Source organism: Strix uralensis, chromosome 13 (genome assembly GCF_047716275.1).
Source record: "Strix uralensis isolate ZFMK-TIS-50842 chromosome 13, bStrUra1, whole genome shotgun sequence".
Taxonomy (NCBI): domain Eukaryota; kingdom Metazoa; phylum Chordata; class Aves; order Strigiformes; family Strigidae; genus Strix; species Strix uralensis.
Window position 1 is genome coordinate 12901410 of NC_133984.1, and position 19704 is coordinate 12921113.

At 42.6% G+C, this 19704-nt stretch overlaps 2 protein-coding genes across 3 annotated transcripts; one reads left to right on the forward strand and one right to left on the reverse strand.

Moving 5' to 3' along the window:
• Positions 1 to 1481: 1481 nt before the first annotated feature.
• On the reverse strand, positions 1482 to 13810 carry NSDHL (NAD(P) dependent 3-beta-hydroxysteroid dehydrogenase NSDHL). 2 transcript variants are annotated; one of them, XM_074882798.1, is made up of 8 exons: positions 13781 to 13810; positions 12066 to 12116; positions 9567 to 9728; positions 8475 to 8621; positions 6929 to 7057; positions 4834 to 4976; positions 3210 to 3312; positions 1482 to 2490 (listed from the first exon to the last, which is right to left on the reverse strand). In XM_074882798.1, exons 2-8 carry the CDS (start codon positions 12084 to 12086, stop codon positions 2155 to 2157), a joined length of 1041 nt encoding a protein of 346 aa, XP_074738899.1. In that variant the 5' UTR covers positions 12087 to 12116; positions 13781 to 13810; the 3' UTR covers positions 1482 to 2154. The 2 variants fall into 2 exon arrangements, with proteins under 2 accessions (XP_074738899.1, XP_074738901.1); XM_074882800.1 differs by lacking the exon at positions 13781 to 13810 and adding an exon at positions 12608 to 13280.
• Positions 13811 to 14138: 328 nt separating this feature from the next.
• CETN2 (centrin 2) lies at positions 14139 to 18707 on the forward strand. Its single transcript, XM_074882815.1, has 5 exons — positions 14139 to 14253; positions 14507 to 14665; positions 15828 to 15956; positions 16661 to 16798; positions 17584 to 18707. The coding sequence occupies exons 1-5, from the start codon at positions 14251 to 14253 to the stop codon at positions 17671 to 17673; spliced, it is 519 nt and encodes a 172-aa protein (XP_074738916.1). The 5' UTR covers positions 14139 to 14250; the 3' UTR covers positions 17674 to 18707.
• The last annotated feature ends 997 nt before the right edge of the window (positions 18708 to 19704 follow it).

The following is a 19704-nucleotide window of genomic DNA, read 5'->3' on the forward strand; positions in this document are numbered from 1 at the left end:
CAGTGTTATCCCTACTTTGCAGATAAGGAGCTGAAGATCTCTGCTGTGCTGCACCATTAGCCCCAAAAGCAGTACCACCTTTTCTGAGCAGCACTGCCTCTGAACTAGAACACGCTGTCCCTCAGGGCTTTCTGTACTTACGAGCTTGGGTTTAGCAGCTACCTCTCCTGCACACAGCAGAGGTGCATCTGAATTGTCCATTTTCACAAAAGGCCATTCTTCTAGTAACAAGCTACGAGTTTATTGTCAGTCAACTACATTACAAAAACCAGAAGTGGGCCCAGCTTTACGGAAAGGAGCAAGGAACATACATACTCCAGTCCTTCCTCACCCAGTGAGATGCCTGGCCTTTTACAAAACCTTGAGAATAAAGCCATCTCCCAGCCAGACATGGTTTCACCATATGAGTGTTCTTTTCATATGTCACTATTTTTTTTTTAATATAGATGGAGCACTGATACACACTTACAGAAACAGTGGGGGAAGAAAGGGTCTTTTCATTAACACTGAATTTGTGCAGCACGTTGATGCATCACACAGAGGCTAACACAGCTCAGGTCTTTGAAAGCAGCATCTATCTCTCACTGAAATGAGATGTGGGAGGACACAAGCAAATTCCAGAAAACCTAGGAAACACAGGGCTTTTTTTTTGAACAATACACTGCTCAAGAACTGCACTCTAGAATTCAAGCTTTACATATTTAACCCTACAGGCCGGGGGGCGGGAGAAGGAAAAAAAAAAAAAAAGGCCAAGGTGGCTGACTGGTGCAAACCAGAACTATGTGAACTGGCCCAAGGAACTCACTAGTACTTACTTCAAGATCAAGCAAGGCAAAGGCTGGTAAAACTAGCTAGCTGTTAAAGCAGCAAATAAAAATTTCCAGAAAAATAAAGCCCAGCATAAAATCCTCCAGAAAACAGCCAGAAGTTAAAATAAAACTAATATCTATAGGATTCTAGCAGTATATTGAGCTCCCAGATGAGGTAAAGGCTCATTGAGTGAGGCACTTCCCATACTTCTGAAATTTGAAACACCAAAACTCCTGAGGAGCCAGGAACTGGCAAGGAGGGAAGTTCCAGCTCTAACTTAAACTCTTCATTTAAAAACAAAACAGAACTGAAGCACTTAGAAAGATTATAGGGTAAAGTACACTTAATATAAATGTCAAACTAAATAGCTTGGTGAATACAGTATTGTGATAACCATTTGCTTGTGGAAAAGAGTTTTTTCATATACTAAGTGGTCAAAGCAACAAAAACCACCAGTACCAGCAATAACATGTCAGTCAAGATGAGAGCTTTTGCAGTAGGATCTTCCAACCAATGTAGTTCTTATGAGAAGTGAGCGAGCTATGGTAAAATAGTATGTGCTGACAACAGCCACAGCAAAGATTTCTCCCCCCACAAAGGGAATGATTAAAACCCTGTTTATGCTGAGATGTTCAGAATGTGATCTGCCCTTTCAAAGACAGAACACAAAATTAGGAAGTCATCTCTTCTTGATTTATTTGGGTTATTTTTGAATAGAAATAGGATCCTGCAGAAACAAAGGCACACATTTCCTTACAAAGAGAGGCCTTTTCTCAGGTTTCACTCTGATGCCTCAGTAAGAAGCCAAATCACCCACCAATCATGGAAGGAATAACAAAATTAGTTTCAATTATTTAAGAGATGGTAGCCAAACTCCTTTTTGGCATAAGCCTCTCTTTCATTGCTCTTGTATAGAAAAAAGCTGAACCACAGAGAGGAACCAGTCATGAGAAGTATTTCATTAACCAGTCTGCAGCTATGAGAAGAGGCGGCTGTTATCACCAGAGCAACAAAACAGAGGACAAGGGTGGAGAGAGAAGACGAAGGAATGCTGATGTGCTGGGCTGGGATTGAAGAGGACACAGGAGGGTGTTTATTCATAGTCCATAGGGTTCAGCAGCTGTTTCAAAACAAGAAGTCACGTCAAAGAAAAGAACTGTTAGCACAGCTCCGACATGAGTTCTTTTCAACTCAGATAAAGCCGTCTTGATAATAGTGAGGAGGAGGAGGGACTTTGGGAAAATTCCCTGTTCCAGAGAATTAGTGAAATTTGCTTCAGTGTTCACATTAAGATGTCAAAGCAATTACGAAAAATCGAGTAGAAAAAAATCCATCTCTGACTTCTCAGGCCTTAGCCCGGCGTAGGTGGGGGTAGCTCTGCAGAGTCCTGTCTATTGCTTCATCCAGGCTCACCACTGGTTTGTAGCCCATGTCTCTTTTGGCCCGTTCACAGCTATAGTAGTGAAACGTTCCAGCTAATGCGACCCGCATAGGGGTAAAAGTGGGCTTGATGGTGACCAGTGGACTTAGCAGCCACAGCACTAGAGACAGGAATAGGGCCAGGTAATATGCCAGCCAATAGGGAATATGGTACTTGGGAGGATCGTAGTTCAGGCCAGTCAAGATACGGGACATGAAAGCCCAGAAAGGAACTGGTTCATCATTTGTGATATGAAATGCCTGAAAGAGAGGAAGACAAAAAGCCAGATGATAAAATCATTACAGTTTCCACAAATTTGTCTCTGTGATGGCCCATCTCATGTTCGTGCTGAGGAGACTGACGTCCCTGACTTGACTGAGAACACATTTTCATGAGAAACTGCTTTGCACTAACCACCTACGTCTGAAAAGTGATGAACCCCTTCTTTGCTGAGGAAGGCAACTACTTCCAATGCTCCAGAGATAAAATTACACATAAATGGTCAAACAAACTGAATGATGCAGCACAATGCAAACACATTAACACATCCTAGCTGTATGTACACTGCGTGCCCAGAGCACGGTGGTGCCACGAAAATCTATACATGTTTCTCCTGTTCTGAACTCTATTGTAAAAGCTAAATAAGTATGCTTCTTATGTACACATCCTGGCTGCCCTCAATTCTGTCTGGATTTCTTTTCACAGGAAGTTCTATAGCATGAAGTTAAAGTATTTTCATACATCTCAGCCCATGTGGCTGCATACAATGGTCACCAGATAGGCAACCATTCATTATACCCACAGACGGAAAAAAGTTGACCCATTTGTGTGTGCTAGTTCCACTCATCTCCAAGATACATATTCAGCACAGATGAAAATCAGCGTGAATTACAGAGCACACATGAAGCCAAGCAAGGCTTGCAGATGAAGTCTGGCTAGGGGACACCCACTCCCGTCCCCTTGCTAGGTCCTTTCTTACCTTCCCACACAGGGCAGAGCCTTTCTGAAGATTTTCTGCAGCTAGGATGTGTCCATGGACCACGTTTTCCACATAAGTGAAATCTACCAAGTTCTTTCCATCCCTGCACAGAAAAAATGAAGAAGGTTAGCCCTAAGGCAAGTTCAGCTGAAAATGTGCTTGTGGCAAAAGGAAGGACTTTCACACAAGATATATTTATTCCTAGTTTCCTCTTCTCCCACTCTCTTGTGCTGCAACTTCAGCCTATACCCTGTCAGAGAGATGAAATCGCTACATATTATTTTGGAGACAGAGGAAAGACTGTTATTGTCTCAGCTCTTGCCAAGGCCCTCAAAGTTTACAGTCCTGTAACAGTACCATTTTTAAACATCACAAGTTACCAAGTTGCTAGGTGTTGCAGATCCTACAGGTCTCAGAATCAGCAGTGATCCACAGAAGCAGAACAAACAGAAAGAGAGTGCTAACTAGCACAAAGAAAGTCATTTAAGGACAAGCTTTCAATAACTGATTTCTTAGATCATGAAATTCTAACTTACTCCCTCAATAAGCCAACTTCAGATGTAGCTGAAACAGATTTAACCCACTGTGTTAAATCTATTTCTACACAGGTACAGAAAATGAAAATGGATCTGCACATCACTTTCAATGGTCCAGCTAAATCAAACTAGTGGTTTGTTACAAAACTCATTTGGCCATAAAAACAGCATTACCGCAATCTAACATTCTGAGAAAGAGTAATTTTCATTTCCTGCGTTCATGGATGAATTGCTATTTTATTTGCCTTCTTGGAAGGGATATACAGGTCTGTATAGTAGGAAAATTCAAATGAGGAATGCATGTTAGAGCTGGAAGAGAATGCAGACTTGCACAGAGTGGAAACCTTGAGTTTGTGTAGGTTTGCTGCTCACAGATCAGTTTGAGAGATCAGTTCGGAAGGGAATTGTAAGGAAGAATAAGAACAAAAACAACCCCAAAACCCCAACACCAAAAACCCCACAACCCTATTCCCTTTCTTCCTTCTACCCCAAGCACATATTCACATCTGCACATATACACACAAATCAGATCCTTACATGTAATAAAAATCTATTAAAAATTAAAAAGCACATTTCTTTTCAAGCCCATAATACAATTGATAAAAATATGCTTAGTAATAGATTGAAGTATTTCTTGATCTATAATTTCAGTGGTCCACTAGAAGCTCTGCAAGATTCGGTATCTTTGATCTTATAATCAGAAATATTAAAACACTGCCATATAGGCTTTTTAATTGCAAGAACCTCAAATACCAGAAGTATATATTAATTAAATTAACAGCAAGTAATCTGAGCTCCCTCATATTTAAAAGGACAGCTCTTTAGACAATGCAGAGACAGCTCAAATGTCAGCTTTCCCCACTGGTATTCTTCTTGCATTATGAACACTTACCATGTGAGCGCACGAGTCCCTAACACAGAAGGATTTTTAAAAAAAGAATCCTGGATCACAAGTCAAAAATGAAAGAAACATAGTTTTTTCCATGCCATAACAACACTACAGATTCAATATTATTCCCTTCCAAAAGGGCTTTGTAGATTCAGCATCAATTTTAACAAAAGCTATAAAATGACTGAGCCTTGCTCACCCAATTATGAACTTCATTTTGCCACTCTTAGCTGCTTGGATGAGGATGGGAACCAGCTGAGGGTCTCTAGGACCAAATATTCCATGGGGACGAATAGCAGTAGTGAAGAAATTGTTGCCTGGGTCATTTGCACTGAGCACCTCCTATAGGGAAAAAAGATAACCAAATCAGGAGAGAAAAGCTGGGAAGAAAAATATGGCTTAGAAATACATTCCAAGACCATCACTAAAGCGGGTGGGTGTTTGCCCATCTCTTTGGAAAGACATCAGTGGAAGAACTACTGTCCACCCATACCTTTACAAGTGATCCTTCCTTTGTTCCCATCTCTTCTCCCATTTCTCTTTAATGAGAAAAACAGACAAAAATCTGTTTTCATTATTGAACACTTAATGAACTGACAGGCAAAGGAAGGGAACTCTTCGCCTCTCTCATTTAACACCACAGAAACCAGAGGAACTTTGAAAGTTTCTTCACTCCATGAATTCTTTATGGACATGCTGGAGAAAAGAAGGACACTAAGCACTTCAATGTCTGTCTCTCTCATCAAACAGTGGAAGATTTCCATCACGGGCCTTCTCAATCTCATTCAGAAGGGGTGTGATCCCATCTTCCTTAGCACCAAGTGCTGAGCAGATTTAGCAAGGCATCTCTGAAGAAGATTTAATTCTACTGGAAGTTTCCAAACAACATGTTCTACTAATTTTTAACAGCTGCTGGATTTTCTATTAAAAATCCAAGAACAACACATACAAATAAAGGCTGAATACTTTCACTGTTTCACCCAAAACAAAGACATAATTACGAGCATATTGGGCTAGACTTGATTGCTACTCATAAGCTTCCACTTTATTCGTCCACTTTACTGCAAAGTGGTTACGCTTGTGAATGAACAGATGTTTTCATGCTGCGTTTTCAATTAAGCTCTTTTCAAGGAACATAAGAAAAATTCTTAAAGGCTAATACCCGACTTTAGAGGACACACTGTCAGCTTCAGTATGAAAGCCCAAGTCTAAATTCTTCTTGCACAAAAAGTGTACATTCTTTCCACAACTGAAATGCAAGCCACTGAAAAAAGTTTGAAAAAATGTTTGTTCGCTTTGATTTAAAACATTGTCATACCATATTTAAAGCACAAATACTGCAGCATGAAGAACCTGAAACAGAACAGATACTGGTGATTTGCAAATGTCCAAAGTCTAGGACATTCAGATGTAGAGGAAATTTTACATCTTTTTTAACAAGAATATCTTCAGTGTATGGCCAATAGCATTAGCTTATGACATGTTATTCAGCTTGCATCTTCATCTCATCTTCTCCTTTCCCGGTGACTTGTTCGCAATTCCAACTGTAACTTCAGGCTGCAAATCAGGTAAATGGGGTTCTGAAACAGCCTTCCAGTAGGAGCAGAGAAGGCAAAAATCTCCCCTTAACTGGATCAGTTAAGAAACAGGATTATCACATGGCTCTTGCAACAAAAGCGACACCTCTGCCCGTTCTTTTATTCTTTGTCTAGAAACAACCTCTGTAGTGTAACACACTACTTCATTCAACTTCCTTGGTAATTTATGTCATAGCTTTATTTTATTCTCTTTTAATTAAGTGAACACACTACTTAGGAGTTTCACCAGCCAAGGAAGACATAACTGAGTACTTATGTATTTGGACCACTTAGACAGCTGCTAGGAAAGCATCCCCTGGACCAACCCATCAGCATGCCTATGGAGAAGTAATGCAAGCAGGTGAAAGATGCAAGCGGCAGCCACCCGTCGTACTTCTCTGTAACAGAACAAATGAACGCACAGCTCGCTAGCCTCCATGCTGAGAATAAGAGGGCTAAAATCAGACAGATTTGTCTAAAAGAAGGGAATTTTCTACTATACGCCAAAAACTCTAGCAGGCGTTACTACATATGCATGATTCTGTGCAGATTTTCTTTGCAACTGTAAGAATGAGATACTTCTTTTTAATGAAAGAGAAATTCTGGAGAACAAGAGATCTGTTCAGTCTTGAAGGGTCTGCTGTGTCCCCCTAAGGCATGCCCTGCTTTTAGAAGGGCAGTTTTAAGCATCAGAAATAAGTGTTAACCATACAATACCTTCTCCTGTAGGATCTTCGTCTCTGTGTAATAGTCGATAGGTTTTTTTGCATAAGGGAGATCTTCTGATCCATTTTTTATGTCTGTGCCCTCAAAAACTACACTGGCACTGCTTGTTAACACCAGTTTCTGCAACAGATACAAAAGAAAACAGTTGTTTAAAGCCTAAGACAAAAGGGTCATTATTTATGAAGGCTGAGTAAAGACAATAATAATGTTTAATCAACTGATTCTACAGATAATAAACTACGTCTAGAAGAACATGGGCTAAGAGAAGATGATCTGAAACTGCAGGTAAGAAAACTCCCACTCTTAATTGACTCTGTCATATTGTTTAGTGCTACCTAAAGGAGATTAAAACATTTCAATAAACATCCAAGGCAGCCAGTCAAGGGGAAAACATCTCCAGGAAAATCCGAGTGCCCACCTGACTTGGTACATTTTAGCACTTAACATGCAATGAGTATTTTTAAGATGTATTTGCTCATCTTGACAGTAACAACATCACGGTAGATTAAACCAAAAAAGATTTCTTATCTTGGATGTTTTTGTTGGATAAAAACATACCCTAGTGGATTCAAAACAGGAAGTCAGTAATGTATTTGAGTAATCAGAAACATGTTTTTAAACAAGATCTACATTGTAATACAAAGATGACTAGATCCAACAAGTTCCAACAAGACTTAACTCCTTGTTCTGACAGAATCTAGGCTAAGCCTGAAGGTAAACACCACGTGATCCATTTCCTACAACAGCTTGTTACATGAGGGGGGGAAAACAACCCTAACAAACAACAAACTGTGGAGCTGGGAGTCCTACGAGATAGACATCATTTAATTCTAAACATTATTACTTCCGTATTTGTACGTGGACACTTCGCAAAATGAACGCTTTGGAGGCAACATCTCTGCCCAGAATAAGTAAGGGATCTTCACATGCATTGCGCTTCAAAATTTGCTGGGAATTCAAATGAAAACTCATGTGATATCAAAATAACATAAGGCAAAAAAAAACCCAACCACAACCTTGCCTGGACATCAGCCTGGTTTCCTCTGGCTCTTTCTTTTGCAGGCAAATGACTTTCTAAACCAAATCATACTGAGATTATGGCACAAGTGTGTTCCTTCTCATTATATGTCAAAGAATTCACATAGGTAATAGATGCCATGAATACTTCCACTGCTGGAAAAGCTATCTTTAGCACTGTCCCCCTATTAAAGCATGAAAGAATCCACTTGCCAGTTGTGGTTCTCCCATGTGATTCCCAGATGTCTAGTAGGACAAATTTTAACAAATGCTTTTCCTGCAGTCAGGAAAATTGCAATGTGTAGGTTTTCTGTGGCAAACATAGACTGAGCTAATACCAGACACTAAGCAGGAGACCAACAGAGTCTCTCTGTTCTATAAATTTTCACAGAACAAGCAGGAATTCACTATCTCAGAGACCTCTGCCCCTCTATCAAACTAGACTGAAATTGGTCCATGCTGTAATGGTTACAAGACCACATCAGCGTCTTACAACCTCCATGTGCTTTTCTACTCTTACCTGCACTCCAGCTTCTTTGCAGGCTTCAACGACTGCTTTGGTTCCCATAAAATTCACTTTATAAAACAGTTCCCTGTTGTCACTTGAAGGTGCTGGTGATGCACAATGAAATGCCACTGACACACCTTGTAAAGCTGGGAGCAAAGCCTAGAAGATATATCACACGAGACAGCAATGAAGCAACAGCAATAGTGTGTACTCGGAGGAAAAAAAAAAAAAAAAAAGGAAGGAAATAAAACACTGTTCTTTTTCTCATGGAAGCAAAACTGCTAAATTTCAAGTTGTGTTCCTTCCATAAAGGTAAGCAGTTGGAGTAGGATTAGCATCCAGGATCTTCACAATGTCCTCTCCTTCTTGCTAGGCAAAAATGCACTACATCATCTTTTCTTTCCAAGGAAGAACCTAGGAACCTTCTGAGACCTGGAGGCTACCTAGACTTAACTACTTGCAACAGTCTCAAGTGCAGGTATGAGACTCAAAATTACCTGGAGACAGGAGTTAGAAAACTCAGCAAGCAGGAGGTTTATCAGCCAGCAGCACCCCATGGCACTGTCTGTGTTTGAGATGACTGTCATAAAGCTCTGAGACATGATACTTCATACTGGTGGGGACATGTCTCCTCACACTGTGGACAGATGTTTTTGCCAAGGCTCACACGTGTGACTGAGTTAAAGCAAGGGGTGCCTCAGCTGTTAGGAATAATGCATTCTGCCATTCTCATGCAGCTGAGGTTAGCCAGGAGCACCCACATGCAATTACCAAGAGTGACTGTAATTAGACTGTATATCTGAGCTAACAGTAATGCAAATCATAGTACAGAAACAAGTTCTGTTCTTTTCAGCTTCAAGCAGATGTCAAGTATATTCCTTTAAATGTTCTAGATGAGGGTTCCACAGAAAACTGCTTAGGCTACTGACTTCACAGGGAAAGGCTGGGGGGCATATCTACACACCCTCTTAGAACCTGTGCAATGCCTTCAGGTGTTTCACTGCTCCAGGCAAGGCTCAGTAAGCTGTAAGCTCTTTGAAGGAACACATATTAAACAGACATCCTTTCTATCCACCCATGTCAGGTACTGTTGTCAGTCTGTACCTCTTTGTCGCAAAGGTCTCCCAGGAAGAACTGCACTCTGTCATTGTCAAATCTCTTCTGAATATCGAACACGTTGACTGTGTAACCTTTCTTCAGGAGCTGCTCCACCATGTGCTGGCCTAAGAATCCTGACCCACCGATCACTGTACATTTCTTACCAGCCTGCAGAGACAGGGAGAAAAGCACTTCAGTGAGCAGATACAAACTGTCCAAGTAAACTGATCTGAATTTCCTGAGATTTTAATGTGCTGGAATTTTACACAACTAGTCATTAGCTCGTTTGATTGGAGGAGTCTAAATTCAGATATCAAAAGACTCTTCAATATGTTTGTACTATCACAGTAACTTAAAAGTTCAGACACACTAATGGTCCACGTGGCTCACATGCTGGTTTGTATTTTGGCAGGACTCTGCCTCATAACCAAGTGGCTCACGTGGTAGGGAAGAAAAAGAGGACTGGCTCTGACAAACTCTGCCCTGATGGTCAAGCAAACAGAATTTGCTTCAGCCACATGGCACAGATAATTCAGAATACTAAAACCATCTGCGATAGCAAGAACAAAACCGTTTTCAGAGCATGTGAAACTTAGGCTTCTCCAAGCCAAGAAATCAATCAGGTAAAGGCAAGGATTATCTTTTCTAGTTAATCATTAGTTCTTCCTTTCTTTTTTTAACCTTTTAAAAATCAATGGCTAGAGTCACTAATTAACAGATTCCGGTCTGATCACTCATCTAACCAGACTGAGACCAAAAACGTTATCGCCAACACAGAACATACAAGTGACAACTCTGAGGAACTTTTGTACACAGAATGCTCTGTCCTGGTTGGAAACAGATTTGCTCCTTATTGTTGCTACACAAAAACCCACCTCTGCAGTTATACTATCGAGCTGAAGGGAATTTTAACCCAGTGAAACCACACAAAGACAACAATTGTTCCGAAGTTTCTAAGTGCTACATCCTTAAACAAAGGTTCTACTGCAAAGTGCCAATTATCCACAACAGAAAGTCAAAGAGTTCACTGCAGTTGCTCAGTTACATTAAAGCATAACCAGTTATTTAGAATGGTGCATGAAAACTACAGTCTGATTAAAATAATTTTTCAAAGTTCCAATGGGTTGGCCCAGTCATCTGTTTGGTTTTGATAGTTGCAAGAGAACAGACGATGTAGGAAGCACATGTGAGTCTAAAGACTCTCTGCAGTTCACTCTCCTTGTATTCCTCTGCTACAACAGTTTTGCATTCGCTTGTCAGCTTCCCAGTTCCCTAAACTCAGTCACATTCCTCTGCGGCGTCCTCTCTGCGTTGAGGGGTCGAGCCTCTTCAGCTTCTCCTCAAAAGGCAGTCACTCTGTTCCATCAATATTTTCACTTGCCTTCCCCTGTACCCTTTCTCATTCCAGTGCATTCCTCATGAAATAAGAGCACCCAAACTGCACACTGCACTCAGATGTGCTGGACCAAAGTTTTACAGTGGCAGAATGACGCCCTCTGTCTGCTCTCAATATCAGAATCATTTTCTACCAGTACAGATGAGATAATCCAGGTTTTTCTGTACGATAGTTTTCCACTCACTCAAGTATAAGGACAGTATTCTAACTGGTGATGAGAAGCAGACTATTTAAATTATCTTTAGTGCACATTTATAATATGCAATACGATCTAGTACACTCATCTCTTGGGAAAGTACTAAACAAACCAACTCAATGACCAGAATCAGTATAACTGCAGCTAACAGTGCTGCACCTGGTGTAATTAGCTATTTTACAAAATGCAAGTAGAAAGCCAGGCTACGCATGACTATATTGATTTTAGGATATGAATTACTACATATCTAGTGTTGTGCTGTGAAGATACAACAGCTTGTTCACGCTCTCTATCATGACACTACATTTTTTTTTGTTTCTTAAATATCTGAGATCCACTGGTCCTTCATAACCTCCATATGAATTAATGAGAAAATAGTTCAGAAGGCAGAAATTTCTCTATGAACAAGAACCACAGGTAATGCAACAGAACAGCTTAATAAATTGTACTCCTAAAAGTAATGTCCAAACACCTCTCTGAGCTAAGCAAACTGTTACTCCTTCCATATTCTAACCTCCTGTATTCAATGCAGTAATCCTAGAAGGAGGTTACAATGGCCCGGTAGATCTCAGGGGCCTCAACTGGGCCTTTATCTGCACTACAACATGGAATAATGTTACAAGGCATGTAGAAATTAACTTGGAGTAACTAAACCTCCAGATCAATTGATTTGGCAGTGCTGACAAAGGCACTGGTGTTCCTGGGGGAGCTGGAGCATTCCTGGATGTCTTGGGAACTGACAGCAACAAACTACTCCTTAGTAAATCACATTTCCCCCAGCAATATCTCTGGAGTAGGCATTAAGGCAGAAACAGTCTCATGTCTTCTGTAGTAATGTTCATAAGACATATCTATGAAAACATGTTTCTGCAAGACAAACCTTCATAAAGCACCATCTAAGTCCTCAACTTACCGATCTGAGGTGTGTGGCCATTTCTCAGATGACTCACTATCAACCTGATTCCTTTAAAAAAGGAGAATATGATTTTATTCACAATACAATACTTAAACGTGCCATTAACACAAACTAAACCTTTTTTAAAAGCACCTTTCTAGTTATAGAAATCAAGGTTTGCAGCCATTGTACTAAAGCAGAAGTGTGAAGAGTGAGCTAATTCTCCCTGTCCTGCTGAACAAATAAGTAGTACAAGAGTAACAGTGGTATCAAATAACTTTCTCAAATGCATAATTTTAATATGATAAAATACCCTTGATAACAAAGGCACCATCTTATTTTAGCTAGTATTAGCTTCATGTACTTTCTTTAAGTCTGAATATTTACATTCCAAATAACATGAACACAATTGCAGTTTTTGGCAATGTCCTCTTCAAAAATATAGCTGTTCTAGGATGTTGGGAACAACAAAATAAAACTGAAGTTCAAGCATTTCAGCAGCACCATGCCTGCCTGTTCCACAGCAGCAGACACAGCACAGAAGAAACGCCGGTGCTCACTGGTGCCCATCAGCAAAGAGAGGGGAGTCAGTGGTGAGATTTTCCAAGTTTTCACATCACAGGCTGTTGATACCACCAGTTTCATTAAAATACACTCTTCCTCCCAGCAATAGCAAATAAAATTCCCAATTCAGCTGGGATTCTACTGTGTGGGGTATAATCAAAAGACAGAAAAAGACAACATGATTATGTAGATCTGTTTTCAACATAAAGACAAGCTGCGCACAAAGACTTCTGATGGCTTTACAGTCACTTTAAACCATCACTATGATCAACTGCTGCTTTAGAGGCTGATTTGATTCTCCTTATTCCTAGTCAGTGCTTCCCACTACCTTCTGCTATTCATGCACTAAGATGGATCAAGGCTATGACTAGCTGAAAATTAATCATTTTCTGCCTGGGTTAGTTTTCAGCCAGAGCAGCTCTCTGACCCATCTCGCTTCACAAACACTAGTGCCAACACAGCTGAATGAGATCCAGGAACAGCTACGCCAATGTTGCTATAAAATTATCACAGTACCATGCCACACGCAAGCAAATACATCTGCTGAACTGGCTCACTCTGCAAGCTACACAGTTTAGCACTCTTCAGTTTTTATTTTTCTGAAAAGCCCTTTGAAATGGCAAGGAAAGAGCCAAAAAGGGCAGGATTGGTGCCTGCCCAGCAGGAACACCAAGCTGGTTTAGAAGCATGGGCACAGGGTGAAGACTTGACCCCTCTTCTACCCTCATGTCTCCCTTAACACAGGCTTTACCCCTCTTCAAAATTTAATTTATGAACGGCTCCATCTCCAGTTTCCCTCCAGCTCTTTCAGCCCCATCATCCCAGAGTCCCCCTTCCCACTTTAGCCACCCTCCATACAGCCCCAACTTCTCCCACCCCACTACAGCTTGCCCTTCCACACACTGCCCATCCCCTGAAGCCTCCCCCACCCCCAGCTTCCCTCCCCATACACCCCACAACCTACCCCTTGTTCCCCCACAGCCTCCCCTACCCCCCCCTCACCCCTTAGCTCCGCAGCCCCCACAACCTACCCCTCGCCCCAGCCCTCCTCATAGCCCTGCAGGCTCTGCTGCCCCCAGCCTGCCCCTCCACAGCCCCCATGGCCTTCCCTACGCCCCAGGCCCCCTCACACCCCTCAGCCTCCCTCAGCCCAGCCCCTCCCCGCTCACCGCACCGCCGGCGCCCTCAACCCTCCTCAGCCCTCCCCAGCCCGCGCTCACGCCCGCCCAGACTCCGCCCCCGGCTCGAGCCCGTCCCTCCCGCCCACCAATCGGCGCGGACGCTTCCATCAGACCCCGCCCACTCCGCCGGCTCCCGCCGCTTCTCCTCCCGCGCGCCCTGGGCTGAGCATCGCGCTAGCCGAATATCGCTCGCTGATTGGCCCGCGGCCTCTTCCCTCCGGCCAATCGCGTTGACAGAAGGAGGAGAGGCTCCGCTCCCCGGTCAGTCGCCTCTTGGTTCCGCCCCAGCCACTTGTTGGCCAATAGCTGTCGCCTAAGCACCCCCCGCGCCCGGCTCTCCGCCAAATAGGAATGAGGGTTGCCATAGCAGCGGCGTAGGGGCATTAGCCAATGGGGAAGGGTGGTATTGGGTCTCGGCCTGCCAGGACTGGTGCTGTCCCAAGGCACCGGCTGCCGGAATGGTGAGTTCGACCCGGCCCGGTGCGGCGGGGCGTTTCCCCTCCCTCACCTCCTGCTGCTCCGCTCCGGCTTCCCGGCGCCACGGTCGTAGAACTGCAGGGTAGGCCCCTGTCAGCCCGGAGCAACCCCGGGACCGCGGTGTGGGCTGGGGGCTGAGGCGGCCGCTGTCCTCCGGGCCTCACCTGCCCTTCCCGGGGCGGCGCGTCGCCGCCGCGGCGGCCTGATCCTCCTTTGCTCTTGTGTTGCTGTGCCAAGGCCTCCAGCTTTAAGAAGCCCTCGCTAGGAGCCGCGTCCCAGAGGAAGAAAGCGAGCCCCAAGCTGGAGCTCACTGAGGAGCAGAAGCAGGAGATCCGGGAGGCTTTCGACCTGTTTGACACAGACGGCACCGGGAGCATAGATGTTAAGGAGCTAAAGGTAAGAACTTTCCTAGTGCTAAAAGCACAGTTCTACTGAGGTAATAAAATAATAGGGGCATAAACCCTAAATGACCTTAAACAGGAGAGATTCCCCCCCCCAGCATAAAACCTTGTTGTCAATAGGTACGTTTTTCTCTTTAATTACTTTTTAAATTTAAATTTAGTTTAATATTTAATTTAATTAATTGATTTTAATTTAAACTGAAGTGTGTAGGTGTGCTTGCAGGTGTCTGCAAGGGAAGGCATCCTTGGATATGCTGCTTATAGGAGTGTTGTCATGCTCACAAAGCATTTGATTGTGTTCTCCCAACATTAATTGAAAAACATTTTTGTCACAAGAATGAAAAATTAACTGATTTAAGTTCCCTATGGTCTACCAGCTTAAGACCTTCCATCTTTGTGCCATCAGATCAGGCTGTCAGAGTTTGATAGACTTGCAAGCATGATGGAAACTTCTTTCATGGAGTCACTTGTCTTGAAGTTATTTTGTTGAGACATTTCTGGGTCTCCCATTTAGCCATCTTGCTTACAACAGGGCCTGAAATAAGCTTTTTTTTTTTGTTGTAATTGTTCAGTGTCTTGTTTCTTATTGCAAAGGGAATACTAGTAGAAATTCCCTTGACAGGAGGGGAATAACATTCAATTTTCCAGTAGCCTTAGAAATTCCTATCCATAGCACTGTGTGACAGTTTGGGAATTTTTCTTTCAAAATATTAATTGAAGTGGGACTTTTATGCTCTGAGTGCCCATCACAAGAGTTTAAAAAAGTATATACCAAAATAGGTATGCTATGACTTTATAAAAAAATCCAAGTTTTCTTAAGGAAAATATTTCTCCCAAGACTCTTATATAGCCTTACCCTCCAAATTCTTGCCAGTTCTGAGCCAGGGGTGGTGGATGTGATGGTAAGCATGTGTTTAGGAAATTTCTGAATTAACTGAAGGACAACTCCAGAATATGAGTGGTTGCATTCCCATTTTCTGCATCTTGATGTGCTCTTGTGTGTAGAGAAGCATTGCTCTAAGTCTGTCCCTTACCTTGCTGTTTTTCTTGAAACATAGAATGCCATAACGTGTGGCATCAAGTTCAACTTTCTTCCTGCCCCCGTGGTTTTGTTTATAGTTTTGTATTGATTTATGAGGGTTTTTTTGTCCTTACAGGTGGCCATGAGAGCACTAGGGTTTGAACCTAAAAAAGAAGAGATCAAGAAAATGATAGCAGATATTGATAAGGAAGGAACAGGAAAAATCAGCTTCCATGACTTCTTGGTAGTGATGACACAAAAAATGGTATGTAAATTTTAAAAGTCAAAGTGAAAGCAGTTTTTAAAATGGCTGAGTATCTTTCATCTCCTGATTTTAATGGAAGATGAAAGCACATTTTAATCTTAACAGCAAAGTATGTAAAAGTTAGAATTGCAAGACAGGGACTACCCTACCTCATTTTTCAAAGTAAGGCTGAAATAATTATATGTCATTAACAAGTTTCTTTAACAATCAGTTTTGTGTTTATGTGAGAAAAGGGGAAAAGTGAAATCAAGCCTTTTTATCACAGATTAAAACCAGCTTTGGCCTGCAGAAAGCTGTCAGGAGTATTGACACATGACATGGATGACTGTGTAGCAGTGCACTGTATTTTCTTTTCTTGAATATTAAGATATTTACAGATGAAATCTTTGGTTTTAAAAATCTTAAAACATGTTGAGTAAAACCAGGTATTTAATAGTGGAAGATCCTGATACTGAAATCCTAAAGACATATGGCTAGCTATGAAAGAAAAAAAATTCCCTGAAACCCTGAGGTTCAGGAAGCATCACTGTGTCTCTGTCTACCTTTAGAATTTGTATGTATACTTCCTGTTGGCTGGGCTGCTTTAAATTTGCTCTTAAGAGACTGTTTCTCAGTCTTTATAATGCTTGTCTTTTATAACTTTGAGTGTTACCTACAACATAACTACTACTTTTTTTCCTTAAACTTATGGTTACTTCCTTAAGGCTGAAAAAGATTCCAAAGAGGAGATTCTCAAAGCTTTCAAACTCTTTGATGATGATGAAACTGGCAAAATCTCTTTCAAAAACCTCAAACGTGTTGCCAAAGAACTGGGGGAAAATCTCACAGATGAAGAGCTGCAGGTTTGTACCTGGTATATGAAACCATATCACACACGCTGTCTGCCTTTGTGTGTAGTGAACATAAAAGGGGCCAGATTCCACTGTGCCTGTGGAATAGGAGGGCAGTCACAGAATGTTCATGTATTGCTTGGTTTTGTATTTACATTTGTTTAAAACCTATGTAAATAATCACAGTTTAATTCTCCTTCTCCCCGAAGAGCTGAGCCATCTCTGATGGGTCTGCTAAGCACTAGAGCTAGCAGCGAGAATAAGGAATGGGAATCTCTGTCTCGGTAGGGAAGGAAGCCCTCTCAGGGTCAGTTTTTAGATAAAGGCAGCAGTCTCAGTTTTAGGTGCTGTCCTCTAGCATCCTGTGGGATCTTTACACTTGAACTGTTAGGAAAATCTGCCCTGTCTTTCCTGGCAGAAACGGAAGAGCTGCTGTCAATTTGTGGTTGGGAAATGGATTCTGAGGTCGAAGGTGGGTTAAGCATACATGGCTGTCAAAATCGCATCAGCAGCGTTGCAGTTTTATAGAGTTATGGTGATGTAAAAGGAACAACTCTGCTCCAAACACTTTGTTTCTTCCAGGACAGTTCCTATAATACATTTTCTATACAGATTTTTGTATAAATATATAGTTAAAAAAACATACTAGTGTCTAATCTAGTATTTTGTAGCATAGCAAGTCTGACATTCAGCTAACACTGTCCCCTCCAATACAATTTACTAAAAAGTGGTTCTAATTCTGTATTAATCTAATCATTCTAATCTGCATCTAATTTCTGAATACAAATATCTTTCAGGAAATGATCGATGAAGCAGATAGAGATGGGGATGGGGAAGTGAATGAACAAGAATTCTTGCGGATCATGAAGAAGACCAGCCTTTACTGAAACAGAATTTTATTTATTTTTGCACCTTTATATACGTTTGGTTAGTTTTTTACAGCCTTTTATTTCTTTTGAGACAGCAGAAAATATAGGTCAATTTTTTTTTTAAGTAGATGATCTTAAACTTGTGTTTGAGAACAGTTACCAACTGCTAACTTGTTTACATGTAGAAACATGCTTGCTCATAAGATGTTTACACTCTGTTTTCGATACACAAATCACATTTTTCAGTGACAGTATTCAGGTCCTTCTTTGACTAAAAAACATGTCGAATGATTGTGGTTTGGTAAAGAGAGGACTCAAAACCAGATAGTGTAAATCTGTTTCCCAGCAGTTGAAGTTTTTGGTTTAATGTCTTGCTTTGGGCCCAGCTATAGTGAACTCTTTATATGACGTATTTGCAAGGATCAGCTTTTTATACTTTCTTATGGTGATTACTCCCTCCCCTTTTTTAGTATTTTCTTTAAACTGAAAGACAAAGTAAGTAGACAGACTGCTGCATCTTAACTTACTGCTATTCAGTTCACACGTTTAAAGAAATCTCGTTGCAAAAGAAGAGGGAAGATACCGGTGCTGCTGCTGAAAGCTCTGTATGTTTGCAGGACTATTCAGTGGCTGCCAATATGATTGTATTTAAAATACAAAGTGTCTTTATTTTAAGACATCAGAGTTGTGGAAAGAAGTATACAAAAAAGCAAACAGATCCCCTGCTACTGCATGGCTTCTGATCTGCTGACAAATAATAAAATGATTTTCCAAGTACTTAAAAGTTGAAACTCTTCAAGTCCTCAGAAGGGCCCTAGTTACTAAATGCTTCACTCCAGAGGCAGCAGCTCCAGCAGAGTCTGTCTTTGAAGTGGTGTCCATCTCAGGTAACAGCATTGCTGCAGGATGCCTTTGGCCTTGTGCTGAAGGAAACAACCGCCTGTGCTTTGTTCCACTCCTCCCTGCGATATCCTCCTGCTTGACTCTCAGGCAAGGACAGGACAGTGTCCTGCTTTCCAGAAATATAAACATCTTCCTGACTCAAAACCTAATTTATTCCTTTGTGATTGTTGCAGTCTCTTGTGCCTGTGTATGGTAAAACATCTCCATTACAGAAAACTGTGAGAAGTAAAATCAGATTTCTAATTTTGACACGAGATATAGGTAGAGGAATATGTGACAAGGGGTACATCAAAAACTCTTGACTATTAGCCAAGGTGAATTTAATAGATGCATGGTGGGGATCGTTCGCTCTCAGCACTAACGCTCAGCTCGCCACAACACCTCAGCCCCGCGCACTCGGTCCGACATTTTACCTCGAAAGGCCTCGCCTCAGCGGCACCTGCAGGGGCCAGGCCCGGGCTGCCCCGCGGGGCTTATCCCGCCCCCGAGCTGCGTCTCGGCCAATCAGCTCGCGGTTTCCCTGAGGAGCAGGAGCGCTAGCCAATGGGCGTGGTTGCACGGAGCACGGCCCGCGGTGGGATGGTGAGCAGGGAGGCAGGGAGCGGGTGCTCGGCCTCTCCGCCTGCGAACCACCCGCCCCCGAAACGCTTCAGGCGGGTTGCAGCACTGCTGAGGGAGACGGGGGGCGGTGGCTCCGTGGGCTCCGAAGAGGAGGAGAGAGGGCGGGAGGTGGGGTGACTGTTGCCGGTCCCCGTCCCCCCGCCGGCCCCTTTGAGGGCTCTGGACTTCTGTCCCCCAGGCTTACAGCAGCGAGGGAGGCGCCGCCGGGGGGAGCTCCCCGACAGAGAAACCAGCCGCCGCGTCCCCGGTCACCGAAGAGCAGAGGCGGGAACTGCGAGAGGCCTTTGAGTTGTTCGATCCTGAGGGCTCGGGCCTAATAGATGTCAGCGACTTGAAGGCCAGAAGCTGTAAAAATGCAGCGTGCTTAGTGGTGAAAACAAAGGCTGTGAGGTTTAGTGATCCTCTCGAGTCCTCATTTTCCCCCCATGAAGCCCCACACAGCTGCACTGCCTCTTTCACATGCCTCTGGGCTGTGGAGGAGAAAATGGTCAGGAAGCAGAACCTCTGGTCACAGTGAGCATTTAG

What these genes read in the sequence shown, in the direction of transcription:
- NSDHL (XM_074882798.1), bottom strand. Translation starts at nt 12,086, where the DNA reads ATGGCCACACACCTCAGATCG. An exon ending in TGGCCACACACCTCAGATCG is followed by an intron (nt 9,729 to 12,065) that starts GTAAGTTGAGGA and finishes CTGTCTCTGCAG; the next exon opens with GCTGGTAAGAAATGTACAGT. An exon ending in CGAAGATCCTACAGGAGAAG is followed by an intron (nt 4,977 to 6,928) that starts GTATTGTATGGT and finishes TTTTCCCTATAG; the next exon opens with GAGGTGCTCAGTGCAAATGA.
- CETN2 (XM_074882815.1), top strand. An exon ending in TAGATGTTAAGGAGCTAAAG is followed by an intron (nt 14,666 to 15,827) that starts GTAAGAACTTTC and finishes TTGTCCTTACAG; the next exon opens with GTGGCCATGAGAGCACTAGG. An exon ending in TCACAGATGAAGAGCTGCAG is followed by an intron (nt 16,799 to 17,583) that starts GTTTGTACCTGG and finishes AATATCTTTCAG; the next exon opens with GAAATGATCGATGAAGCAGA.